The 26,132-nt window shown below is 36.0% G+C and overlaps 1 protein-coding gene across 6 annotated transcripts in view; it reads left to right on the top strand.

Annotated features, from left to right (window-relative positions):
* The window catches only part of LOC140675391 (CCR4-NOT transcription complex subunit 6-like), a 431,843-nt gene that overhangs the window by 176,548 nt on the left and 229,163 nt on the right, over nucleotides 1-26,132 (top strand). For 4 of the 6 annotated variants that reach the window (XM_072909831.1, XM_072909829.1, XM_072909827.1 and 1 more), the window contains exon 4: nucleotides 1,356-1,389. The exons of 1 other annotated variant lie outside the window; for it this stretch is intronic. In XM_072909831.1, the coding sequence (XP_072765932.1) occupies nucleotides 1,356-1,389 (34 nt within the window). Of the gene's footprint in view, nucleotides 1-1,355; nucleotides 3,548-26,132 lie in introns of those variants that run through there. One more of the 6 variants, XM_072909832.1, reaches the window with a different exon arrangement.

Below are 26,132 nucleotides of genomic sequence, written 5' to 3'. Positions count from 1 at the left end.
TAGCTTCTACAAATACTGATCTTTCAAAGGAGGTCCAATAAAATTTGCTTATCTCGAAATTCGACACGGTTGAAAATCCCACGGAATCCTCATAAATCCCGCGATTTCCAGAGGAATGATCTGCAATCGATGTTACTACGAGCGACCGTCGTTTTCTCAGCGACAATCGCTCTCGCGCAGAGATTCTCTTATCCTGTCGACCACGTCGGTTTCGCTCCCTTTCGTTCTTATATCGAAGGGAGTTATTGTCATTCAAAGGGTGGCCAAAACGAGTTGCCCAAGTACTTTAGGGGGCTTTGGTCGCGCGACCGGAATCTATATTGACGGCACAAATCCGCGACAATTCTACAGCATCTTCCATCATTCTTGGAACGAGATTAAAGGCTTCAACTGCGAGAGATTACGATGAATTTTCCGACATGAGGTTTACGTATTAATCACGATTGGTATTTTCCTGCATGTCTACAGGAATGTGACTCTCTTCACGATGTTCTTTTCGGTGAGAATTCTTCGAGAACTCGACAAGACAGAAAGAGCTGTCCTGAGAACGCGTCATAATATCGACGGAATCGTCCCGTTCGACTCGGCAAATATTGCTTATTTCTCCTTAAGATATTTCTTTTCCTCTCGAGTTTTTGAAAAGTAATATAATAGATCGGTCTCTATATGTGCCATCTGAGACTACTCGTATGTCGCATATATATATATATATATACACACGCGTATAATATTATATAACATACAGAAATCATACGTGCTTTGGATTATTTTTCTGAAAAATATACCCTTATCTTTGACCTCAATTCTTCGAATTTTCTATAGCAAGAATTTAATAATATTTTTATCGCGATATTTTATCGTTTTGTTTAAAATATCTAAAGTTTTCCTTTATTTTCAACTTATTTTATTAATTAACTTCCAGATTAGAATTTTGTTAGACGTTGATTTAAAAAATTAAATAAATATTGGAAATTAAGTTTAGAGTACGTGTGTGTGCGTGTGTGTGTGATAACTTCCATAACATTCTATTTTTTAATATCTAAAAATGATGCAATACATTTCTTGTAAATATTTAAAGTCATTTTCAAGCAATTTAAAGATACATAAAAATTCATGTTGTTATTATACATTTTTAATTACAATAGCATATATATTTGCAATGTAATTAAAAAAATGAGCGCAAGTATTAAAAAGTATCTAGAACATTGCATTACTTGAGATAGCATTTTCAAAGGAGAAAGAGAAAAAGATTCTTTCTTTGAAGTATCACAGTATTCATTTTAACCGGCAATTTTCTCATTAAAGCATATTATAATAATAATCATCATCACTACTCCCTTTTCTCTCTGTTTCAGGTAAGCTTTTCTTTCGACCATCAACCGCGAGCCGGTAAGTCCCAGCTGTTACAGTTAATTAAATTTAATCATCGCTCGGCATACTCATTTCGAGAGACGGATAAAGATAGTCAAAGCGGGAAGGAATAGCGCGCAACGATAATCTCGCGGACGAGAAACAAAGTTTTTATATGACTAAACGACGCACGTTGATGATCTCGCGCATCCGTGAAAGATTCTCGCGTATCCAGATCTAATCGCGCCTCCCCTCCTTCCTGCCTAATTTAACGTCAGTATCACGATGATTGCGGAGAAGACATCGGGAGAATTTAGACGGCGCGTATTTTTCTACACCGAGATCATCCCCATCGGCATCGGCATTGGCATCGGCATCGTTCACGCCATTACGCACTTTCGAGAGCCGGTAATTTAGCGGAATTACAATTACGGCGCCGAGAAAACGTGCCGCTCGTTACTTGCCGGCGTACCAGATGTACAATAATGCGGAAATGATGCGGTGGAAGAGAGCAGCCTTTCGAGAAATTAAGAGATAGCGGTTCACAACATTGCTCTCTCTCTCTCTCTCTCTCTCTCTCGAATTATCTCCTCGTGGGCACACCGACCCCGTTTTAGCGCGCGGTCTCCGGTGCGCGCCGGACCGTCTCCATTCTCCACCTAGCATTCGCGAGAATGTAAATGAAGCAGATATTATTAAAGTTGAGCCGCGCGCGCGTGCGCGCCTGAAAATGCAGCGCGCCTACCGCTATATAGCCACTTTCATTAATATCATTAAACTTTTCGCATTAAGAGCGAGCAGTCCCTGCCTCATCCTTGCCGTTGCTATCCGTTCTTTCCCTCCTGCGGAGTTTGCATTGAAATTACCGGTCTGCACTGGTCGCGTCCCCTTTTTCCATTCTTGTCATCTCTCGCAAACGTAATAAGCGAGTTTTTCTCAAATATGCACGAATTTTTTTTTGTCCTTTTATCTTATCCATACTCTGTTTGATGATCTGATTTTTGTATAAATAATTAATTATTCTCTTTTTATTATTCTACGTCGCATATATGCATGTATGGATTATTCTCGTACACGCGTCGACTATCTTTTTCCATTATTCATTTTATCCCTTTGATGATTTTAATTTTCTTTTATGTTATACGAGTACATTTAATTTTATGATCAATATAAATGCATTAGCGATATCCTGAGCGGTACAACATTTTATTCACTGATGAACTAATGATTTTCACTGAATAATACAGCAATTTATAAATAACCACGGGGAATTCGTAATAAATATCTGATGTTTATCGGACGATCGAAATTGATATTGCGTTATTCAAACCGCAATACATCTCTCGTTACTTTCGAAATAGATTGTATCTCTTCCGAAGAGAAGTCAGTCTCCGCCATTCTCTTTTCTTGATTCATCACTCAGACTTTCCGCAGGTTACACTCGGTAAATTGTTCGCATAAACGATGCTTTACGATTCTCGCGAATTTATTCGACACTTTTTGTACGCTTTGTAGAAAATAAAATATGCGAAAATGAATACTCGCGAGTTTATGCACGCCAGTTCACACGCGACTTCCTCCGTAAAGTACTTTCCGCCATGGGAGAATTGCAACATATCTATATATTTTTCTTCTGTAATATTATCTGTATATATTGTATATATATATATATATATATATATATATACTTTTAGATTTCGCGTTTTCGCCAGTCAGGGACAAATTTAGCGAGACACAATTTCTAGATGAAATTAATAGCTGAAGAAAACCGTTTTAAATTTTAATTTTGACATTTTTTATACAACTATTTGCATCTCAGTGATATTTTATTTAAATTTGTTTGTAATGAATAATCGATGTTGTGTGCAATATACTTAACATTTTATAACGAGCGTTTCTCCTCTCTCCTCCCCTTTCTTCCTTTATATTTATGCTCCGATGAACTGTATCGCTCGTAAACAAGACTTCCTAGTCTCGGACTCCATTAATTCGCCATCCATCGGAATACTCTAGAGAAAGAAAGAGAGAGAGAGAGAGCCCCATCTTCGTTACTGCCTCAATAATTCGTTGAAGCATTTCTCGCGAATAACCGTACATTCCGTATACAGCATATCTCCGTGTACGTTTTTTTCGCGTTGCCTTTTTCTTTTCTTTTCTTTTTTTTTTTTTTTTTTTTTTTTTTGAAGGACGCGACAACGACAACGTCGGTGAATAGGTAAGTAATTAACTCGCGCGGCTCGGAAAAGTATTTTCCCTTACCGTTATTTCCGCGGTCGCGAGCAATATCGCGTCGCGATCGGCTTGTAATTTTTTTTCTGTAGCACCAAATCGCACCGAGCGTTTTCTCTTCTCTACCTTGCACATTTTTAACACGTCGCCATCGAACGCCTTTCTTCTGGATAAGCATTTTCGAAATGAAACGTGTCACGCGATAGATACAATAACGTGTATTACGAGTCGTTTGCTATTCGAGAAAGTAATAACCCGTAGCCCGAATAATATCTGATAGTATGATATTTGATACAAATATATATTTTCTCTCTCTCTCTTTTTCTTTCTCCTTGATTTCGATCGATTTCTCAGTAGCGATTGTACAGGTGGATGAGGATGTGGATAAACGCGGTAGCGCATGGCAATTGTAAATGCAAATACCGTTCGCCGTTGTCTTTATCGACCCCGTGCCATTCTTTAACGATGAGAACGAATGCCGTTTCGATGCATGCCATGTCGGCTCTTATACCTTATAACGCTATACGGCAAATGGAGTTATCTTATTCCAACGTATAACTGTACTTGCAGAGAGTCTAACAAAACTGGCTCTCTTATACAGAAGAGGGAAATTGTATAGAGGAGGGAAACTGTTATATAGAATAGAAAGTAAAGAGAGAGAGAAAGAGAGAGAAAGAAAGAGAAGTGAAAGTTGGAAAATGAGCGAGTTGTACGCTTCTATGTATATCGCAAAGTGTAATATTTATATATAGAATTTCATAAAAAAAGCACGTCTATTCTATAACACAAGAAAGTAGTTAAATTTTTATACAATAGATCATATATATTTTATAATAAATAAATGCGTATAGAAAAGTATTTTATGTAAACAGATAACATTTTATATAGACCGTAATATATAAAGAACTGAAAATTATAGAGAATAAATCATTCGTCGAAATAAAAAAAAAAAAAAAAAAAAAAAAACAAAAAGAAAATAAAAACTCGACAATTGACAGTTAGTCATTCAAAGTAGAAAATAAAGACTGGAGAATTGAAAGATTGGAAGCTGAACGGGTGCCAAACTTGTGTAGTGGCAACTGCGATACTGTGTGTGAAAAAAAAAAAAAAAAAAAAAAAAAAAAGACACGATACAGATTTATACCGGAATCTCTCATGAAAACTTCAGCGTTCCGACTCGCGATCGAAAATTGATTGCGTTGGACATTTCGTCGTATAAAAGCCGGCGCAGCTGCAATTTCGGATCGAGCCTCCTTCGAAATCGATAGTGCCTTCAACGAGACATCGGGAGCGAGTAAAACCTACCGTGACACTTGTCAAAAATTAACGTCGCGCGCATGTACGATCGATCGATGGCAAACGCGAAAGGGAGCCGAGTCCTCTTTCAGTGTATAATAAAAAGTCGGTTTTTGCCCGACGCTATAGCGGCCTGCTGTCACGTACGCTTTTCCGTAACGTAATTCGCTGCCACGCGTTATATCGTCGCGCGACATCGTCCATTTTTTAATAGCTCGACAGGATACGAGGCGGCGGAAATGCTCGTCATCTCTCCGGGGAGACGAGACGTTCTCTCTCTCTCTCTCTCTCTCTCTCTCTCTCTCTCTCTCTCTCGCTTGCACACGTACTCCCTCCAACACTGTTATTTTCGACATAATCCGGCTTACTGCGGCTTACTTTGCCGCATACCAAGGGGAGAGGGGGGGGGGGAGAGGAGGAAGCTGCTTTCATTAAAGCATTAATAAAACTGTAAGATATTTACGTTTTACGTGCGTATTTTGCAGCCGTGATATAGTGCCAGTTCTAAATGACTTCTGTTCATACACGAAAAGCAGTAACAGTAATCATGAAAAAACTTGTGAATTATTAAGTATTAATGTATAATAATAATTTAATTTTACGTTACTAATAGATTAAAAGAGAATTTTAATCGCGAATGAGAATTTAGAGGGAAATTTTATTTCAAGTTTCTTTGCGATTAGTGATATAAATTGTATTAAAAATACTTCATTTAATTGCTCACTCAAGTGACTTTTAGTTCTTCTATTGAAAGAAAAATCAAATCTCATATGTATAAAATCTCTTGACGCAATGGGTCCTGAAATTATCTAATTAGAGTCTGGCTGCATTTTATCGGCGATTCATCCAGTTTCATCGCATCATTCTCTCTCTCTCTCTCTCTCTCTCTCTCTCTCTCTCTCTCTCTCTCTCTCTCTTTCTCAACGGGATACACGGTTTTACATTTCAACAATAATTCATTTTAACGTAATTTTGTCGTGTATATGATTCTGCATTGCTGCATAAACGGATTATTGGCTGTATTTTATCGCATTCGCAAAAATATGCGAAGTACTTTATGCGCACACTTACACGTACGCAAGAATGATTAATATTCTCCTTCGGTGTCTCATTATGCACACAGAAATGCGTGTGTATTTCACGGATGATGAGACGCGCCTATATCGATATTACTTTATTAGCTCATCTAATATTGCGAACGATATGTTTATCGTTTTTCGCGCACGCGCGTGCAAGTGATAAGCTCGGATGTTTCCTTTGATGAAGTATGTAACGGGAAACGATGATGAGAGACGGGAAACGATGCTAAAGGTGATGCACGGGACATCATTAATGCCGCGTAGCCATGAGCGTTATTTCTTTCTAAAAGCAGCGTGCAAATGCGTCGATATAAGCGAGTAAATATGCCGATAAGAACGTAATAACATCGTAAAAAGTAGCATAACGTGTTGTAGGGATTTAATTACGAAGGAAACATAAATTGTAACGTACCGTGAACGTTTCGAATAAACATTTAATTACCGGTTCTTTTAACTCGGAGGCAACTTGAATAACGCAATACACTATACTTTGAAGAGTACCGTTGATGGAATATATTTTTTATAAAAATATAAATTGATAAAATGCAAAAAAAAAGTTGATTATTATTATTATATGAAATTTGATTCTTTCTAAAACTAAAATTAAACTACAATAAGAGATTGTTGAAAATAACGAACAATTCTCTAGAAAAATCTGCCTTCTCGGATAGAATCTTTTTATAACATTTGAAAAGTAATCTCCGTCGCATATTCAAGAGTCAGCACAAGTACCAAAGATTGGCTTTTAGAGAAGAGGCACCGACTTGCGATCGTCAAGAGTGAGTAGAGAATGGGCAGGAGGACGGAATTCAATCTTTTCCAGGAAGATTTAAGGAAGAGGACGCGATATTTAAAGTTTCCTGTCGTCGTTGTCTCGAGGAGTTTTCTTGTCGCAAAAGCGGCTATTCTGCATTGATCTGCGAAGTCGTACGATCGATCGTTGTCAGAGCGGCGATTCTCGAGAGCGAACAGAGACAGTTTGAAAAGACAAAAAAACAAGGGAAGAAGAAAAAAAGAAAAAAAAAGAAAAGGAAAAGAAGGGCGAGTCGTCATTCAGTGACTTTTTCTTCGCGCCGCTTAAAGCCCGGGCTCGAATCGATTGTGCAATCAAAACGCGGACGGGTTTTAAGAAGTAAGTCCTCGGAAAGAATCGTCCTCGGAAGTACTTCGACGAACTCCCCCTGCATCAAGTACTTGGCTCCTCTATTTCTTCCTTTCAATAGCCTCGTCCGCGAGAGAAAAACCGTCGCGGATCATCCCAACTGGTTCGTAAAAGAGGAAAGGCATTGAATCAGCAATCACAACCGCAGTTTTACAGATACGTGTATAAATTTAACGGATTTCGTCAATGACGTCGCATTGTTTGCAAATCATTTTTCACCAAATAAAACATATATATATATATATATATATATATATATATATATATATATATCTCCTGGACCTTTTTACATTTCTATTCTTAACTTGCAATATTCTCGCACAATCGAATTTGGCCAAATCAAATAAGTTTTCTCCGACGTACACAATGACGATCGCCTGCACTGCTTTCCGTGGAAAGTTTAACGGAACGTTTCAATCCGACTCCTCGGATCTTCCGGCGTGCTCTCGGTAGCCGGGGGTATCCTACGATTTACATAGCGGCGAGTTCAAATATTGATTCGCCGCGCGCGAGCGCGACGTCCCCGGAATCGACTTCGTCAGCAGCAGCAGCAGCAGCAGCCGCCGGCCGCAATCCTGCGGGAAACTTCTCCGTCCGCGACGCAGGGTCTTCTTCCAAGGGGTAGAAAACGTCCCTCTGCCTATCATTGCTTGTTTGCACAACGGTGAAAGAGTACACATACAACATACACACACACACACACACACACACACACACACACACGCGCGCGCGCGCGCGCATGTTACATACCCGGAGAAAGCAGAAAAGCATCCCAAGGGGAGCGATGCCGGCGATCTCTCTCCCTCGTGCAATTACTAATTACTCGTTTAGCGAGTGACATACACCCGGAACGGAAGAGGGCAGAGCGGAGAAGAGGGTGGAAGCAGCCCTGTAACGACCTTTTGTCTTAACGACTCACGAAGAGAACGGAGTCGCTTTTAACCAACTTCTCTTTCTGTTTCCGCCCTCCCCCTCTCTCTTTCTCTCTACCGTTCTCCTCCCTCTCATCTGTTCTTTTCCGCCCTCCTCCACCACGTATCTGCTTGCCTTCTCCTCGACCTACTCGCTCCCCTTTCATCTTCCCTGTTCCCTCATCCTCCTGTATTCACCGAGCTGCAGCTGCATGCTCGCGATCTTTAGTTATCTTCGAGCGAATTCCTCCGTACCGGGGAGAGATTTATGGCGACCCCGCGTAAGTAAGAAGAAGAAGTATGCCATAGTCATCTTCGCGTTCCGCGGAGGAGTCTTATCTGCTATTATGTGCTATTTCATTAGCTACAGTTGTGGCGTACTCGAATTGTGAGTTACGGCTTCCCGAACTGTCGTCTTACTCCGTTCTGTTGAGAGATATATGTGCCTTAAAAATATATTTACTTTCCTCTTTTGTGCCTTTACTTTTTGCGCAGGCATATCAAATGATTCACACAGCGTAACGAGAATTAACTATTCCATAAATACAGAGTGTAATTTAATCTTGAATATCATTTCCTTATCAATTTTAGATGTAATATTTTAAAAAAGTATATTTCCTTAAATTTATTAATACGAAATGGTTTTTTTTTTTCATGTATTTTGCGTGATTTCTTTTTCGTAGCATCGACGTTAGATATTACTGTAATAAGCCTGAAATTGAAGTTATTATTATGATTCCAAGATATTAGGATTTTTTTTCTTCACATTGTCGTTTGAAAAGATCAGGGGAGCATTATCACGTTGGTTTCATCTGACCTGTTACATTCGCGGGATATATCTGCATTATGAGAAGTCATTCCGTAGGCAGACGCGATTCGGACGGCTTACCTGGCGGCATTATCTTATCTTTAAGTATGCGAGCTTGATCGTGATGAGCGTCTTGAATTCCGGCGTGTGAGAGAGAGATAGAGAGAAAGCAGTAACTGAGATGCGCCACATTATCACCGTTCTAAGGACGTTAAGCCGACGTCTCATGAAATGTAAATGCCCTTACGGCATATCTAGATTCAATCACGAATGTATGTATACATTTGCGCCACTTTGCCGTTCCTGGTTACATTATATCGCATTGTCGGCAACACTCTCGGAACCGCCCAATCAAACGTGATTTACATTTTTATTCGCAATGTTTAAAAATGAACAGGATGAGGCATGCATTGTAATAATATTGGTGATGGCGAAATATGAATAATAATAAGTATTGGTTATCCGTATTTGTGTTAATTTTTAAAGATATATATCTGCTAATTTCCCATTCAAAAAAAAATAATCTTGCAAATTTATTCACATATAATTTTAGTAAAAATATTCGAAAATTTATTATTTTTTTTTTTTTTTTTTTTTTTTTTTTTTTTCATTCCTTTTGTAATCTCACACAAGTTTAAGATTTTAAACGATAACGATGCCGTTAATTGAAACTTATCGACATATATTTTGTTGGTATTTTGGTGATAGTTATGCGATAATAATAATTTCATGATGCGTTGATGCGTATAATTAATAAATGAGGAAATTACATCTGTAGGTCGGTTTATCACTGTCAGTTACACGAGCATTAATCGATGCTGATAAGCAGCATTAATTTTATTGTTGAACGTTCGTCATTCGACAGGTTTGCAACTGTATGTATACGTGCATGAATGTACATTCTCGAACGCATACAAAGGTCTTTTTATTTTTATAGTTTTCCGCTTCAGGATTGCATTAAATAGAGCAAGAATTTGCTAGCGAGCAATATAAATGTCACTCCATCCTGCACGGGATATATAACTTTGCAGGTAATAGCGTTACGAATACACGCGACAAGAGAATTTCATTATTCTCGCATTTAATACTCGTAACGACCTGTTAAACGTTCACTTTTATTATTTTTACATTTATGATCTTTTAATTTTTATCACTGTATTATGCGTCATTAAACATAATAACGTTTTAACACTAGGCTGGAATCCTTTTCAGATAAGCGAATTATTTCTCATGCTATATTAACTAGCATTCTTTTATTTACTTTGTCAATGTCTAATTAAACATTTATATATACACACACACATATATACAATACATAGATGTTTTAATTTATATGCACAATTAAATAATAAAGAACTCCATCTAAGGGTTTATTATAAATTTTTTAATAAAAATAAATGATCAAAAAATAATTAAAAATATGAGCTTAAAAAGTGGATGGATTTTTATGTATAAAGAGTAATACATATTTACAGAAAAAAATCTGTAAAGTTTCAAAATTTAACAAAATTGGTCATTTTTGATTGGTTTGTTTTATTACTCAAAAATAATTTTATTCATCTCTCATCGCTATAACTATCATTAATTTTTCGAATCGAAATGTCAATGAAATATTTATTTCACATCTTGCAACTAAAAGTCAGCTCATCTTCGAATAGCTACACATTCCGTTTGTATTTATTTTCGAGAAAATGATATGATTATAGTAGTTTTAAGGAATCATTCATCTCAAGAGAGAGAGAGAGAGAGAGAGAGAGCGAGAGAACGCTTCGGTATACATACATATATCGACATTTCGTCGACCGATGTCGGGTTCGGCTTTCGTTAAGCCAGACGACATCCAGTCGGTTCTCTGTATGTGCAATATTTCGGCGCTGATCTTTCATGCGATATCCGCTCTTCGGGACGTAAGACGACTTATCCGCGTATGGATAAATCCAAGGACTTGCCGTTCTCAAAGGGGCGAAAGTCTGCGTCGCGTCACTTCATCTTACAGGATGCACCACCTTAACATCCGTTTTTCCGTCTTCTGGCATAAGTCGCGTCTGTTACAGTGTACACAAGAAAATTCGGTCCGAACAAACATCGCTCTACTCTTTTTCTCGATCGATAACGCCCTCAAGTGCTTGCACGAATCGATTTTGGTTCAATTCTCTTTTTCCCTGCTTTTTTCTTATCTCTTTTTAATCCATATTATAAGCGATACCAAAGTTTCTTCTAATATTTTTCTGTATATACTATTTTTTCCTTTATAGAATTATTATAAAATATTTATGCAAAAACTATATAATTGGATAAAAAAAGAGTATACTATTGATATATGTAAATCTATACTTTTTTCTTATCGTTATTACATGAGATTACTCACATGATTATCGATAATTATTTTGTGCTATAGTTTTTTCTTTCTTTTATCTTTTATCAAAAATTTTATGTAATTATAATTATACATATTTTTCCTGATTTATAATTTGTTTTTCATTTTACAGAAAATATTTAATGTTAATAGAGATACAAGTGCAAAGCGATATCTTTAAATAAAACAATTAGTTGATTACATATAGTTTTTATTGGGTTGATTAATTGATTTATTTTTAGTTTTATTAACTCTTATGTGTGAATGGAAAATAAATAAACAATTAGTCGCAATTTTGGGACCAAGGAAATGACATGGCTGAGGTACTTACGGTGCAACTTACGGCACTACCGCACAGTCGTGATTTACGGTAGTCGCATTCCGACGCGTATCTAATAATGTGCAGTGAAAGTCCCTCTCTTATGCATGGTCGCCCATGTTTACAAGAGCGCCCATGCAGACATGCTTGCAGTTCACGCGCGCTGATCGCTCGTTGGTCGTAGTAAAATAGATATGTACTATACGTGTACACACAATATCCTCTTATTAATATAATAAGCGAAAAGGGTGACGAGAGAAAAAGCGAGAGAGAGAGAGGATGAGGATCATAATTTTCGACGTCGCCGTATTTTACGCGGCCGCTTGTAAAGCTCGGATTATTCTATATCCGATAATAGAATATTATACATATTTTCACGCGTCAACCTTCCATTTTAGTGAGACGTGCAATTGAACTGAGAAGCACACAGATTGACTAATCGATAATAATAATTACATGTAATATTTCGACGCGTCGCGCGAGAAATAGATTGTCTGTCATGTGAGGTTGAGTCTCTAAAATTTACAGTTCTTCCTCAAAACTAAAATGTTTTTTTTTCTTTTATTTCCTTATGTATTCAATATTACTTATTTTATATCACGTTTTCTTATTCCCGGCCGCGGCGTATTAATATTTAACGCACGGGCCTCTCGTAATTCAAAATCGCTGGTCCTGAATAATTTACGTCCACGTGTCTCATGCATTGCCGCAGCGTCTTCGATAGAACGGAGATCGATAAGACATTACACGGAGATGAGTAATGTCCCTGTGTGCCGATATATGTACAACGACAGTTTCAATTGACTATGACGTATCGCGTCCAATCGGGCATAGATCGAGCTTTACGTTCGTTACATGCTATTGCTATGACGAAAGTGTATTTTTTTTTTTTTTTAATTTTACTTTTCTTTCGCGCTGGACAATATACATATATATATATATATATATATATATATATATATATACAAAGACACTTTTATCTGGTTTTCTACAAAGTGTTTAGAAATTGCTTTGGTTTGCCAAAGAAAACATCAATTTCAGATTAATCGAAGAGCCTGAAAATACATATATACATTTCCGAACGTTCTCTGTAAATATTTGCGAGACACGCTAAAAGTTAGCAAAATATTTTTCATTCAAGTGAATAAAACTAACACTCTTATCTAAAATTTTTATATAAAAACTGTGCAATTTTTTTACTAGCTAGAGTACTCTTTCTATTATTTTTTGCTCTGCTAGTTGTTACCGAAAAAGCATCATACAAGTGTACTGTTCGATCGGTTGATCGAAGTATGTAAAATGTGATATTTCTAATTGATTTTCTTTCTCGGTGTTGATTATTCATAAAATCTCGAGTTTCTTTTTTTATATTTCTGTCGCGCGAGCGGAATTCCTAGCTTGTGAAATCATTGTCGCTTGATTTTCAGTGAGCATCGCGAACGATACCATTCCCGATGCAGTGTATTGGATGCGAGAGGCATCGAGACCAAGAGGGATTGGAGAGGGGTAGTACATAAACCACGATCGTCGCCACTATCGTTGATGGGTTGCAACCCAAAGAACGATGTAACTGGTTTCGCGAGAGACCGATTGCAAACGCGATCGATTGTATGCAGCACTGTAGGTTTCAAGCGTCAGTGGCTGCAGTTATTTTGGTAGAGTAGCAAAGTACTCGATATTCTCTTCAATTTAACACGATTACAAATATAAATAGGAAATTTATCATATTCCAATTTATCAGTCCATTTCTAGCAATAACAGTACTTTGTATAAGTTGAGAATGGACTATAATTTTGACTTTACTTTGTATTATATTTTTTTCCATCAGTACAAATTGCTGCATAAAGAAATTTAAAAAGAAATTTATTTGGAAAAATATAGTCATATATTTTATAAAGTTCAGCATTTTTTTTAATTAAAATGATATACTGTGTATTATTATGATACACATTCATGATCGCGAATCTTATTTCGTTCTTAAAAGATTAACTTACGCATCCTGAATCTCAAGTCAACTAAACTAACTTTCTTTCGTGGAGATTAACTATTAAGTTAAGAAGCTGAATGAGCTTCTTAATTTAATATATACATAAGTTAACGTCCGACTTTGCGTAAATTAATTCGATTTTCCTCTCCATCTTTTTTCTTTTTTTTTTTTTTTTTTTTTTTTACGAGCCTCAACGCACATGGAAGATTATACCGCTGCGTGATCGATGATGTTTACGCGCGAAAGTGATTTGAGTCTACGACGCTCGATGGGGAATGTGGGAACGATTGCTCGTACGTATATGTGTTGCATCGATAAACGAGTTAATGTTGCGTAATAGACTCTTGTACACTTCGGCATCGAGTAATTATATTTAAATTCGATTAAATTGATTTGCGCGCACACAAGTCGAAATAGTTCTACCTCCATATGTCGATTCTCTATTACATTTTATTTTTTTTTAAATGAGAATATAATAATACAAAAGAATGCTATCTTTCTCTTTAAAGAGAAATGTAAAACATTTTTCAAGTCATTTTGTATTTCTATGCATTAATATTTGTATAAACATATTTCACAATCACATTTCCGTGTTTTTTATGGAATATATTTATTTAAAAAAATTTATACAATATATTTATTTAATAAAAGAAAATAATATTTAAGTGTTAAGTATAATATATGAAAATAAAATATAATTAAACATAAAAAGAAAATATTTTAAAAATAAAGTAAAAGGATTATTCTCTGTCACGTATCCTATCGTGATTATTCAAGTGTAATTCTCAACAGGTGGAAATCACGGAGAAGTTTCTCGCCGCGTAACTTAAAATATTCGCTAGATTGACTCGTCTATTCGATCACGCTTCGATCGAGATCGATTATGCTAGCTGTGCCGACGGACGCGCTCGTTAATTTCTACAGTCGAGATGAACTCGAAACACTTCTTCTCGGGGTGCCGATTATACGAGAAGTGTTCGCTCAAAGAGAGGGGAAAAATGTGAGTGAGATATAGATAGAAATAGAGAAAAAAAGAGAGAGAGAGAGAGAGAGAGAGAGAGAGGTAGTCACGTGCAACAAGTGTGACTGCTTCATCAATCTCTCCGCGTGCGTGGGCAGGCGTGAGAAACCGCGCTCTCGAACTCTCTCGGTGTTAGATCGCCAAGAGAAAGAGAGAGTTGGAGAGTCTCGCGCGCGCGAAAAGGTCACATTTCTGAGATTTTCCCGAGTTCTCGCAGCCGAGACTTGGAACCGAGAGTGCAGAGTCGAAGCTAGCACCGAGGGTGGTGAATATTATATTCGCGCGTATATAACACGCCCACGTGGCCGCGGCAGTTTCGCATCGCGACCTCGCCTTCCTTCTCACATTGTTGTTGGCATAAATCAGGCAATAAAAGCGACGCAAAGACGGTGTCACGATTGTGGCCAAAATTTTTCCGCCGAGAGAAGGTTACGTCCTCTCTTTTCTATCTGATATGAAATTATTCATATATTAAATCTTTATGTCACAGAATAATGTTTTACTTTAATTTAAATGCAAAATGTAATATTTTAAAATTGTGTTTAATTAATCTTTAATTAACTTGTAATACACACATATATTTATTACATACATGTTTTATATTTTACGATTTACTCTTTTTTATTAAATCGAAAAAAAGACTACTTAAAAATTTTTTTGCTCCATATTGTATTAACATCTTCAAATGTAGCCATTAACATTTCACTTAAGAAATCCTTGACTTGTATCACACTTGACAGTCGATTAGGCGAATAGCCAGCCAATCATTACGAAGGTCTGCTAATCACTTGTCGGCGAAACGCTCGTTTGAAGTATCAATCGAGCAATCGAACGTATCCACTTAAATCACGATTTATACGAATCATTTATCATTGCGACGTAGGGGAAAACACATGTTACGACGATTATCGTGAAGAAGTATCACGTGTCCCGCAGCGCGTAAATCCCTGTAAACTCGTGTAAATAGTTACACCACTACGATGGAATAAAAACTATTTCCCTTTCTCTCATTCTCTCTCTCTCTCTCTCTCTCTCTCTCTCTCTCTCTCTCTCTCTCTCTCTCTCCCTCCTATTTATCTACCTAGAGTAACAACTAGCTGTCCACGGGAATCGCATCAGCGTCAGCATCCGTTCCTCGAAAAGGCCCGAAGCGTTTTCGCGATTATTTCCATAAATCCGCGCTTATGCCATCTACTGTCAGCCGCCGTATTTGTTTTACAGATGCAACCGGACATATGCACTCGGTCTGACCTAGTTTCGTTCATTTATAAAGCGCGATAATTGAGTATGACAAAAAATTGTCTTTTCAAAGCTCTACTGGCTTTTGACAATATTAATGACAATATAGTTTCGACATTAAAATATGACTCGCAAATTTGTGCTCTTGAGAATCTCGCAATAATTTTATCCGAACGTGTCAGTTTTTATCCGAAGAGGGAAAAAGAGATGTGTGTTTAGCCGTGCGAAACGGTTGAGCATAAACATAAAAGTACACGTGTAACGGTAGAGGGGTCTCGCATCCTCGGGATTTATGGATCGATAGATCCGTTAAATTTGTTAGACTGTTAGTCTCATAAATTGCCAGATGGATCCGCGGATTGCCGGCTTCGTAAATTGCTAAGATCTATCGGTCGTTCAATTACAAAGCCGTTGATCCATAAAATCCTCACGCTTTCTCGCTGTATTACGTATATTTACGTACACAATGATCTGAAATTGGCTCGATTATATGCGCTCTTCCTCATTCTCTATTTTTCACTTTCTATTTCTAATTGTAAGAGATAGAGATGATGTCAGTTAGGTTCTTAACATCACTTTTATTAAACTGTGTACCGATTACAAAGCAGAAAATAATTATAAAAACAGAGATTAAAAGCTCTATTTATGCAAATATAATTTACATTTTAAATATTACAAGATTACAAGATATATATCATTAAAAAATGCCTTTTGTGCTCTTGTGCGAAAACTATTTCATGAGATTTTTTACACTTTTTAATTTTAAACTTTGAATTTTTGAATTAAAAGTCATAAATTTAATAGCAATCCAGAATTCAAAAAATGGTTTGATTAGCATAAAAATTGTTCTCCCAGGATATTATTCAAATATTTGAGTAGAAAACTAAAGTCTAAATAATCTCTAAGTTGACTAGTAGTTTCGCGAGACACAATACATTTTGCGCGAGACATTGTTCCGTTAGCAATTGTGAAAATTACAAATCTGATGTTTCGAAGCGCGAGATCCCTCTCAACGAGAAAACTCTGGTGGTATTTCGCATCTATTTTTCTGACGACACACTCACGCCAAATCCGTCGCTGTCACGCCGTCCGGATGACGATCGATGGCGGTGTGCTCTGATTGACGTTCGAAACCTAATATCCGAAATGCGTCAGAGGGAGAAGGAGTTTGGAAAATGTATGAGGCCGCCAGTCGCACATCCCGAGAGAAAGGAAACTTTATACAGAGTGTCCCAGAATAAACGAGTCGGATTTTAATCAATCAAGTTTCTTTTTTAAATAAAAAATGAATCTTGTAACGTCAGTATTTCTTAATTAAGCTTAAAAGCAAATTAATAGTGAAGCTTTATTCTTCCCGAGATTTCAAGTAACATTAACAATATTTTTAAAAAGTCTTTACTTGAAAGCATGAGAATATTTAATATTAAAATTTAAAAAAATGCAATGAATAATATTACATCGTGAAATTTTCAATTATAAATTAGTAAAAAAATTGGTTAACAATTGATTTGTTTTGAGACAGCCTATACACCGCCCTGACTCACTATAAAGACATCCGTACGACAGTAATCGACTTTCATGTCATTTTCTCATACGAATATAATGCTTATACGACGAGCTGTCATTCGAAAAAAACTCAATTCAGTGTCTCAATTGAGAGGAGTGTCTTCGGATAATCTTTTCGGAGTTATATCTTATATCGTATTGCACGGTAACGTTGTGCGAGCTGAGAATAAATTAAATTGATAGATTACATCAGAGTAAAATGTCGATAGAGAGAGTTTGAGTTGAATTCGTAAACACGCCAGGTTTGCTCACAAGAATCCGATAGGAGCGAGAAAAATCCGTAATCGTGCGGAAGGAAAAAATATTCGATCTACTTTAATAACAAAGTATCTGATTTTTTGACGTACTTTAAATTTAAAAATTTTTAATCTCATAATTATGTGAAATTATAATATGTACGTATAGTTTCCTTATATTAACTTTATATTAAAACTAATAAAAACTCTGATATAAAAATTTAAATTATTTTTGTATTAAAGTATTTTTTTTTTATGTATCGTTGTATATTGTTTTTTTTATACATTCTAAAACTTTTATCACACGTTTTATAAATACCATGTAATTTCGATTAGGTAACTATACATGAAGATTTTGGCGCGAATCAATTGGCAAACACATAAAAACATTTACACTTTAAATTCGAGAATGTGGTTACGCGATGTAATATCACGGCAAAAAAGTACAGAGTCAGCATGGTATATATTTACTCCCAAGGCCTAAGGGATTTGTAATTCCCATAAAAGCGTACCACATTGTAAAATGTGATGTGACGCAATAGTCTTGCTTCTAACCTGCAACCGATCTCTTTCACAGCTCCAGTAACGTGTTTGATTTTTAATGTGCCCTGAACTTAATTAAAATATTATGTAATACAAAAAAAAATTTCTTAAAAATTATCATTCTTCAAAAATAATCGAATGATTTAAATGTAAAATTTAAAATCTCCTTTCTATAATTTTTGTCACAGGATAAAAAAAATTTATAAAATACATAGAATGTATTATTTATTTATTTAATATTTGTTTAATTTTTTATGTTTTTACAAGATCAAAATTCCATTAAAAATTTGTTTTCCGATACCATTTATATATATTATATTTGTTATTATTAAAATCACATACTTATATAAATTTTTATTTTCTTTTTTCACAAACTGAATAAGTACGTCACTGCAATTTTAAGCGTTGTGTACTTACAGCCTTATGACGGTGCGGTGCACGACGACAGGTTCTGTATGTGTAAGCACGTTTACGAGAGAGGTTGGCCAACTGAGACCCGTAACTCGCTGGTTGGGAGTAACGTAACACGTTACCTAATCGCGCTCATGGCCTCACCTCGCTCTGTCTTACCTCATTTCCTCGCGTTACGACGTGTTGTATTTTAAGTTACGGGCTCGGTCAGTCTGAGCTGATTAATTTTATGAAAACAGTCGTAACTTGCAGCGCTCCTGAAACACTAAATTGAATGTAAACGAGACATCTGAAAATGCCAAAGATTCATTTAGGAAAAAAATTTCAATCTCTCGAAAAAATTAATTATTTATTTAAAAACACGATCTTGAAGGTATATAAATAAAATTTCAAATTTTCAAGTTGTTGATTTATACATGTATATCTTATATATACTTTCAATTTCCAATTTACATTACTAAAAGTTTTTTTTCTCTATATGTATACATATATTAGTTAATTATATTGAAAGAAAAAAATTGAAATTTTGAATACTTTTGCAAACATAACAGCTATTTGGAATAAATATGAAAAGTGATAGTCTTCACCAACTTGAGTTTTATAAAATTAATTAACATGATTATACAATAGTTTTATAAGAAAGTTTTATTTAGAAAGAAAGGTTTAAAATGAGATTTAAATAAAAGGTTTCAATTGAAATTTTATTACATTAATTACTCACAAGTTAATTGTAATTCATTTGTTTTCAAAATGTAAAAAGGCAAATATTTCATTTTCAGTCAAGATACTATAATTGGAATAGTAGACGGAATAATTGCGAGAACTCATTCGAGTGGAATATAAAAGACGACAATAAAAATTCAAGGCAATACATGGTCGCAACCGCAAATAATTTCGTCTCTATTGTCTGCCGGTTCGCGCTAACTAACCAATGGTCAATCAAAGTCGCGATAAATTTTCCCGCGCGCGACAATATTTCCGCATTGAGTTTTAATATTAACAATTTACAGTGATTGCCGGAAAACCGCGACGTGCTCAACAAATTTGCGTGTATCAAGAGCGATACGACGAGCGCGTGGAAACCTCCTTCTCTCGACGAACTCTCGACTCTGTGTGTTGTACAGACCGCAAAATGCGATAATAAGTTATGGTCGCTCTTGTCTGAAGACGGGAAACTGATGTTATATCAACGCAAGTCAAGCATTAGGCTTGCCTGTGAGAAACTTGCAAACTTGCATTAGTCTTGTGTTGCTTGTGCAATTAGCGCTATTCTACGATACTTGTATTGTTAGCAACCATATCATACTGATATTATTAGAGTGCGACTATTATATAATATCTTTATATCTTTTCTTTCACAATTTTATTTTAATTGCATTATTAGTAGCAACACTAAATGATAGCAACGATATTTTCATAACGAAATAATTTTTATACATTAAATCAATAAAATTTTTCTTCTACAAACAGAATTCTTCTTTATATGTATACCATATAGACAATGAAAATAGAGTAAACTCTTACGTAATTACTGTGTAAATTCTGTTGAATCATTGAAGAATTGATTTCTTGGCCAAATAACACGTATATATTCTGCAATATTGTCGATATTATCGCTGGCACGGGAACATGCGTTATGGAAATGGCGATATATGTAGTTCCATAACGACCAATCAAGTCTGTCAATAGGATCGAAAAGAAAGATATGTATGCATTATCGAGCCGATGTAATCGGCACTGGCTAACCGTTGGCCGGTGTTAAGTAGGTTAATAGCGTGTCTAATGGTTTCGCTGAGCTTTGACAATAGGCGAACCACCTGTTATAATCAATTCGTCTATAAAGGAACTGATTGACATTAGTATTTTGAGTCTAATTATTTTTTATTGGCAAGCTTTCTTTGTTCTTCTAATGTTGAATTAAAGAGAAAACCAACTTAATTTTTTTTCATAATTTTTTTACATCTTAAAAATTGGAATTAATTTAAAATTTTACATCAGTAATTAAATAGTAGGATTTAAAAATAAAATTACTATAAATTATATTATTTTAAAAGTCGCATTTATCTTTATCTTTATGTAGCCGAAATATTAATTTATCTTTTTATCTTATCGCAGTAATATAGATAAAAGCTAAGCGGAACATTTCAGAATAGTTTAATTTTTAATGAATGGCGTTTATGTATATTTTTACAGTTTTCAATCTTCTGTGTTTGTTACTTTTACGTCAATGGTAACTATCGGGACTTTATCATTTAAGAGCATAATTGCAAAACTAAAGTACGAAACACATTGAACTCGAAATGGATTCTGTCAGATTACTTGTCGTACTAATTGTAAGTTTGAAGGGAGCAGAATTATCGAGCTTACACGCGTAAATTGAACAGCGATCGCTAGACGACGTAGGTTTCATTGTATATGTTTGCCAGTGTTGGTCACTATAGAACAAGTCGATTTTATTCCTAGAACAACAAAAGTGTCCAATCTTCTATGAAAGTCAATGTAACGCAACGATAGATTGAGTAAAACTATTTATCGATCGTTTATGTATATTATCAAAGATGACGTTTCAACATGTTCAATATTTTATTTCTCTTATTTCTTTACGTTTATATTTATATTATTTATTGCAAAATATGATGAGTATAGCAAAATTGAAAGTTGCAATGAGCGATAACTTTTTTGAAATTTTGCACCTAAGAAAATTTGATTTCAAATTAATAATTTCTTATTAAAAAATGGATATAAAAATGAATTATCCCTTAAAAAACATAGTCTTGTATAATTTCACTTTAAGAAACAACCTCGCGATCATTACACTTGTCAATTTAATCTTTCTTCCTCTTCGATTCATCAATTTAAAACTCTTTTCTTATCCTAAATCCAATACAAAATGATATTTTGTGACACATAATATACATTGCAAACTTTATTTTCAAAGTGTCAAGATAAAGCGTCCATCTGGGCATAATAATCGCGGTCATCGAGGACATGTACGAATCTGAGGACATGTTGCCATTGTTATGAGAAAGAATAGGAGAGAAAGAGAAAGAGACAGGGACGACAACGTTGTCAGGTAGGATAAATTGACGGCTGTCTCCTTCGAAATGGCTCCCCGGGGTCCAGTGCGACGTGCTATACCGCGACGAAGAAAGGTGATATCTACCCCTCGCTTGCACTTCCGGCGCCGCAACAAGGGCCAAAGACACGGATAGCATTCGTCGTACGGACCAAATGCGCCCTCTTCTTCACCGTTTCTCGGTACACGTGTGCGCGAACCACTATTTTCTTGCATCCGGTATCCGTCATGTTTTTCGCTTTTACTCTTAGGTTTTTTTGCTTCTCCGGTTTTCTCTCGTGCAGCTTCCGTTTTTGGTTTTTGACCTATTCCTCTTCCTCGCCTCTTTCTTTACTTTATAAATTTTTATTTTGCTCCTCTTTTGACAACCGTTACGAGCGAGTACAATGAATTTTTCTCCGACTCAGACTATCAAATAATAAAAATATATCCATTCTAATGTAACGTGAAATATGAAAATTTATGTAAACAATTTTTTCTCTCACATGGTAAAATTACTTAATTTCATACATTCAATATTTATTTAAGAATTGATAGCTCGCCAACAGTTTTTAATGTTGAGATATATCATATATTTTTCTAGAGTGAATGAAAAATTATAATTATTGTCATTGTGATTATTCGATTCTCACAATGGGCTTATAGTTATGGTACGAGATGTCTTGAAAGACTCGCAACTCCTTTCGCTTTTGTCAACTAAAATAAATATTTTTTCAATGAAAATGATAAGATGGATATTTTTTATGAATATTTTGAGAAGCAAGAGATCTTCAAGAGAGAAAACGGGGGATGTTCCGCGGCTACAAAATCTCGAATGCGAGCATCAATTTGACACATTCAGAAAAGCAGAGATATTCCATCGGGCAAGTAGATAAGTCAGAATCTGTGACCGCAGAATCGTGACAAGGATTCGTACGTCAGAACCGTGCGAAAGTCATGCTAACAGGAAATGCGGAGACCTGAACGCCAAACGATTAATAGAGAGAACGCCTAGTGAGAGGAAATAAACTGTCGTAAACAAGAATCTGTAAAATTAATATCGCAGAATAATATATTGTACACATACAGTTTCTGTTATATTCCTTTTTTTTTTAGTCAACTTGTACATATATATTTTATCAGTTATATATAACTGATTTATATTAATTAACTATATATATTATTGCGCGGGCTCTTCTATCCTTCATTATTATCGATCATTTTATTAATAGGTATTCAAGCAACACTTGAAAAATTCGAAAAACGTTTTTATCGTGGGAAGAAACGTCACCGAATACAACACTGATTTAACCAGTGCTTGTGGTTTTGTGTTTAATAGACGCCACCAGGACAAATCAACCTTCCTCTCATCACTTTGTCTTCCTCCTCCTCCTTTTCTTACGCATGGATGAAAAGGAATTCGTAATTTCATTATTTCAGAATTTTGTTACCACGCCGTTCTCACGCTGCTGTACGCAAAGCCATGAAATTGTTAAAATATCGCGTGCTTGCGAGAGTTCGGCCCTCTCTGCGGAAAAGCGTCAGGATTAACGAATACTTCGTTATGAAGTTTTGTTTGACCTACTTTGTCCGAAAACTAAATTCAACAGTTAGTTATAACTGCACTGATAACTGTTAAATTGTTGAAGAATTTAGTTGGAACTTTGTGGAATATCTACTTTCAATATATTCCTTCCACATACTGTGCTGTAATTTCTTGGATTTTTTTGCATACAACCATATATGTTATGTATAATCTAAAATCGAATCTAAAAATGCGAATATTTTTCAAAATATTCTTGCTTCTGTTTTTATTATACAAGTCATGCGAATACGCGAATACGCGATTTCTATACATTATATCTCATTATGTATTTACATTTTGTGTACCTTACATTATTTTATATTATATTTATATCAGTTTATGTACAGATGACAATTTACAATTTTTACAACTTGTCATTTTACAGTTTATATTTATGCATTCAAGTTATTTCTTCGTGTCGTTTGCTTGCCTCTCTTTAACTTTCTCAAACAAACAAGAACTTTCTGTTACTAACTGCGATTAACGCAAGAAGATAAAGGAGTAACAGTTACGGCAAAGTAAACGGACTTACGCGAACGTTCAACATCCGCGAATCGAATTTACGAAATTCGCGTGATTCTTAATGCTGAGAGAGAGAGAGAGAGAGAGACGCGCGCGCGCAGAATGTGCACTTCTGAAATCGCCACGAGGGAAACTTATTAATTGGGACGCCGGAAGCGTTTTCGCACGGGCCGCTCGCGGCGCCGGCGCCGGTGCCGGTGCCGGTGCCGTGATTGAAGTAGTTTGTGACTCCCGTTCTTGTTGCAACTTTGGAAAGCACGAAACGCCGCGGGAGAGAGAGATGGAAAGAAAGAGAACACAGAGAGCAGCCAGCGGTTGTACCACCGTTTCTAATACCTATCGTAACTCCGTAATTTCTCGTTTCTGCAAGCACGCGGAAATGCAGCTTTAACGTCAGATTTCAGGGATTCCACGCTTCCCTCCTCTCTCCTCGTTAAAATCGCGACGGGATTTTCCGAAAATACCACTCCGAAATTCATTACGACGGCTTAAGTTCCGTTTTTCGCGAGCGTTATTCTTCTCCGCGATTTTACACGCTTATCGGGTTAAGGGATTTTGAAAAACGGCCGTCCAATCTTCATAAAGAATGATGTCGCCCGCGGTTATTCTTACGGGCGTTATCGATTTTTGCGAGTGGTTTACCGATTAAATTTGGATAATATGAGCCGATCGTGATTTCGTGATTCCAATTCGGGCGTTCGAAAAATTGTGACGAATCCGCGGAGATTTTCGCGTGCCGCGCGTTCGTAAATCACACGAAAACTTCCGTCCGGCATGTTTATTTCGTTGCTGTTCGCGTTAAGCACGGATTCATAACTCAACCGCCGATGCAATACGTTCCGCTGGACGAATAAATATGATCGATTATACTCTCGATACCAATGCCGGCCCGCAGGGGCGTGCAAACAAAAAGTATCGCGAGCAACCTGCGCGTAAATTTTTATCGTGCTTATCCGTCAAACATCGATTTCGTGTTCTCGCGCGTGTGTTTGCGCAGTTTCTGCCTCGTTCCGATTTGTCACACGTACGATATTAACCATCCGCGAAAATTATACGCGGGTGCTTCGCCAGAGGTAATACAAACACTTCGCCAGAGTGGATTTGGAAGTTAATTTTCAATGAAAAATATTGTGTCAACGTAGGCTTATCTTTCAACGAAATTTTTGACGAAATATTTTTTTTAAACGTCAAATTTTTTTTTTTTTTTTACAATTTTGTTTAACACAGCTAGAATTTTACAGAATTATAATTTTTTACAGTTTGTTATAATTTGTGCAGAAAATACTTATAATTTCCCGCAAGTTTTATCGCTCGAGAGAAATCCCTTAATGTCTAGCCGCTTGATTACGCTCTTAAAGCAAGAAGATTGAGATGTTATTTCGTCGCCCGGCAAGATACGGTTACACTTATGTAATGACACCGAAAGAGAGTCAAGCGACGTTTTTCCCTCCAAGCGACATGATTCCTCTTTCGCTTATCTCTTGTTCCTAATCTTCTCCTCAGTTCTCGGTCTTATTAAAATTCCAGACGACTCCGACGCTACCACTCTTATCTCCCGCGATGAATGTTTGCGAGGGGCGTGAATATGTTGAGATTTTAATACAAGGTGTCGCTGACTTATTACACGATTTTGCAACCACAGGAAATTTGCTGGCAAAGAGTGTATATCTTTTTTTTTTTTTTTTTTTTTTTAATTCGTAATATTAAATATGAGAATAAAGACAATTTTAAATTAGTGCATATTGGAATACTACGAATGTTTCTCTTGCAATTTGGTCTAATTATATAGAAACCTGTTAAATAGAAATTGCAATTATGGATAGCATTTTACTCAAATTTTTTCACGATTTTTTTTTATCAAACCATATTTCATAGTTTCTATTTATAATTCCACATTTATTTTCCTAAATGTATCGCAGCCAGAATGTGTATCGAGCAGTATTGAGCGCGCTCAACGTCGAGGGACTGCATTATGATGAATATCGCGACCTGGATTGCGCGTAAACGTCGAGAGACTCGATCGATGACAATCGAAACGTCAGGCCGATACTGTCCGACAATATATATACATATTTGCATAATGCACCGAATATTACCAATAACGGGACCAATCGTGGATTGATCGTAACTCTATAGCTTGCAGAATACGTGCATTAACGAGTCCGCCCAGGCTGATTATGGCTTTTGAATCAGTCTAATTTTAGACCATTGATAATAATATATAAACTTTTGATCAAATATATAAACTCACCGCAATTTCTAACGTGTTGATGTTGCGGATTATTTAATTGTGCTTTTCCAGTCAGAAATTTTCGAAAATGCACAACGATTACACGTTTAAAACAAACTTTAGAACTTTAGAACTTAGAATCTATAGATTTTCATTTTCTCAGCTGTTTTATGATTCATGTACTATCGTAAATACGAATTAAACCCTATTTATGTTTCTTATATAAT

Source organism: Anoplolepis gracilipes, chromosome 17 (genome assembly GCF_047496725.1).
Source record: "Anoplolepis gracilipes chromosome 17, ASM4749672v1, whole genome shotgun sequence".
Classification (NCBI taxonomy): domain Eukaryota; kingdom Metazoa; phylum Arthropoda; class Insecta; order Hymenoptera; family Formicidae; genus Anoplolepis; species Anoplolepis gracilipes.
Note: the sequence above shows the minus strand (reverse complement) of the source record. Positions and strands in the feature narration are given on the sequence as shown.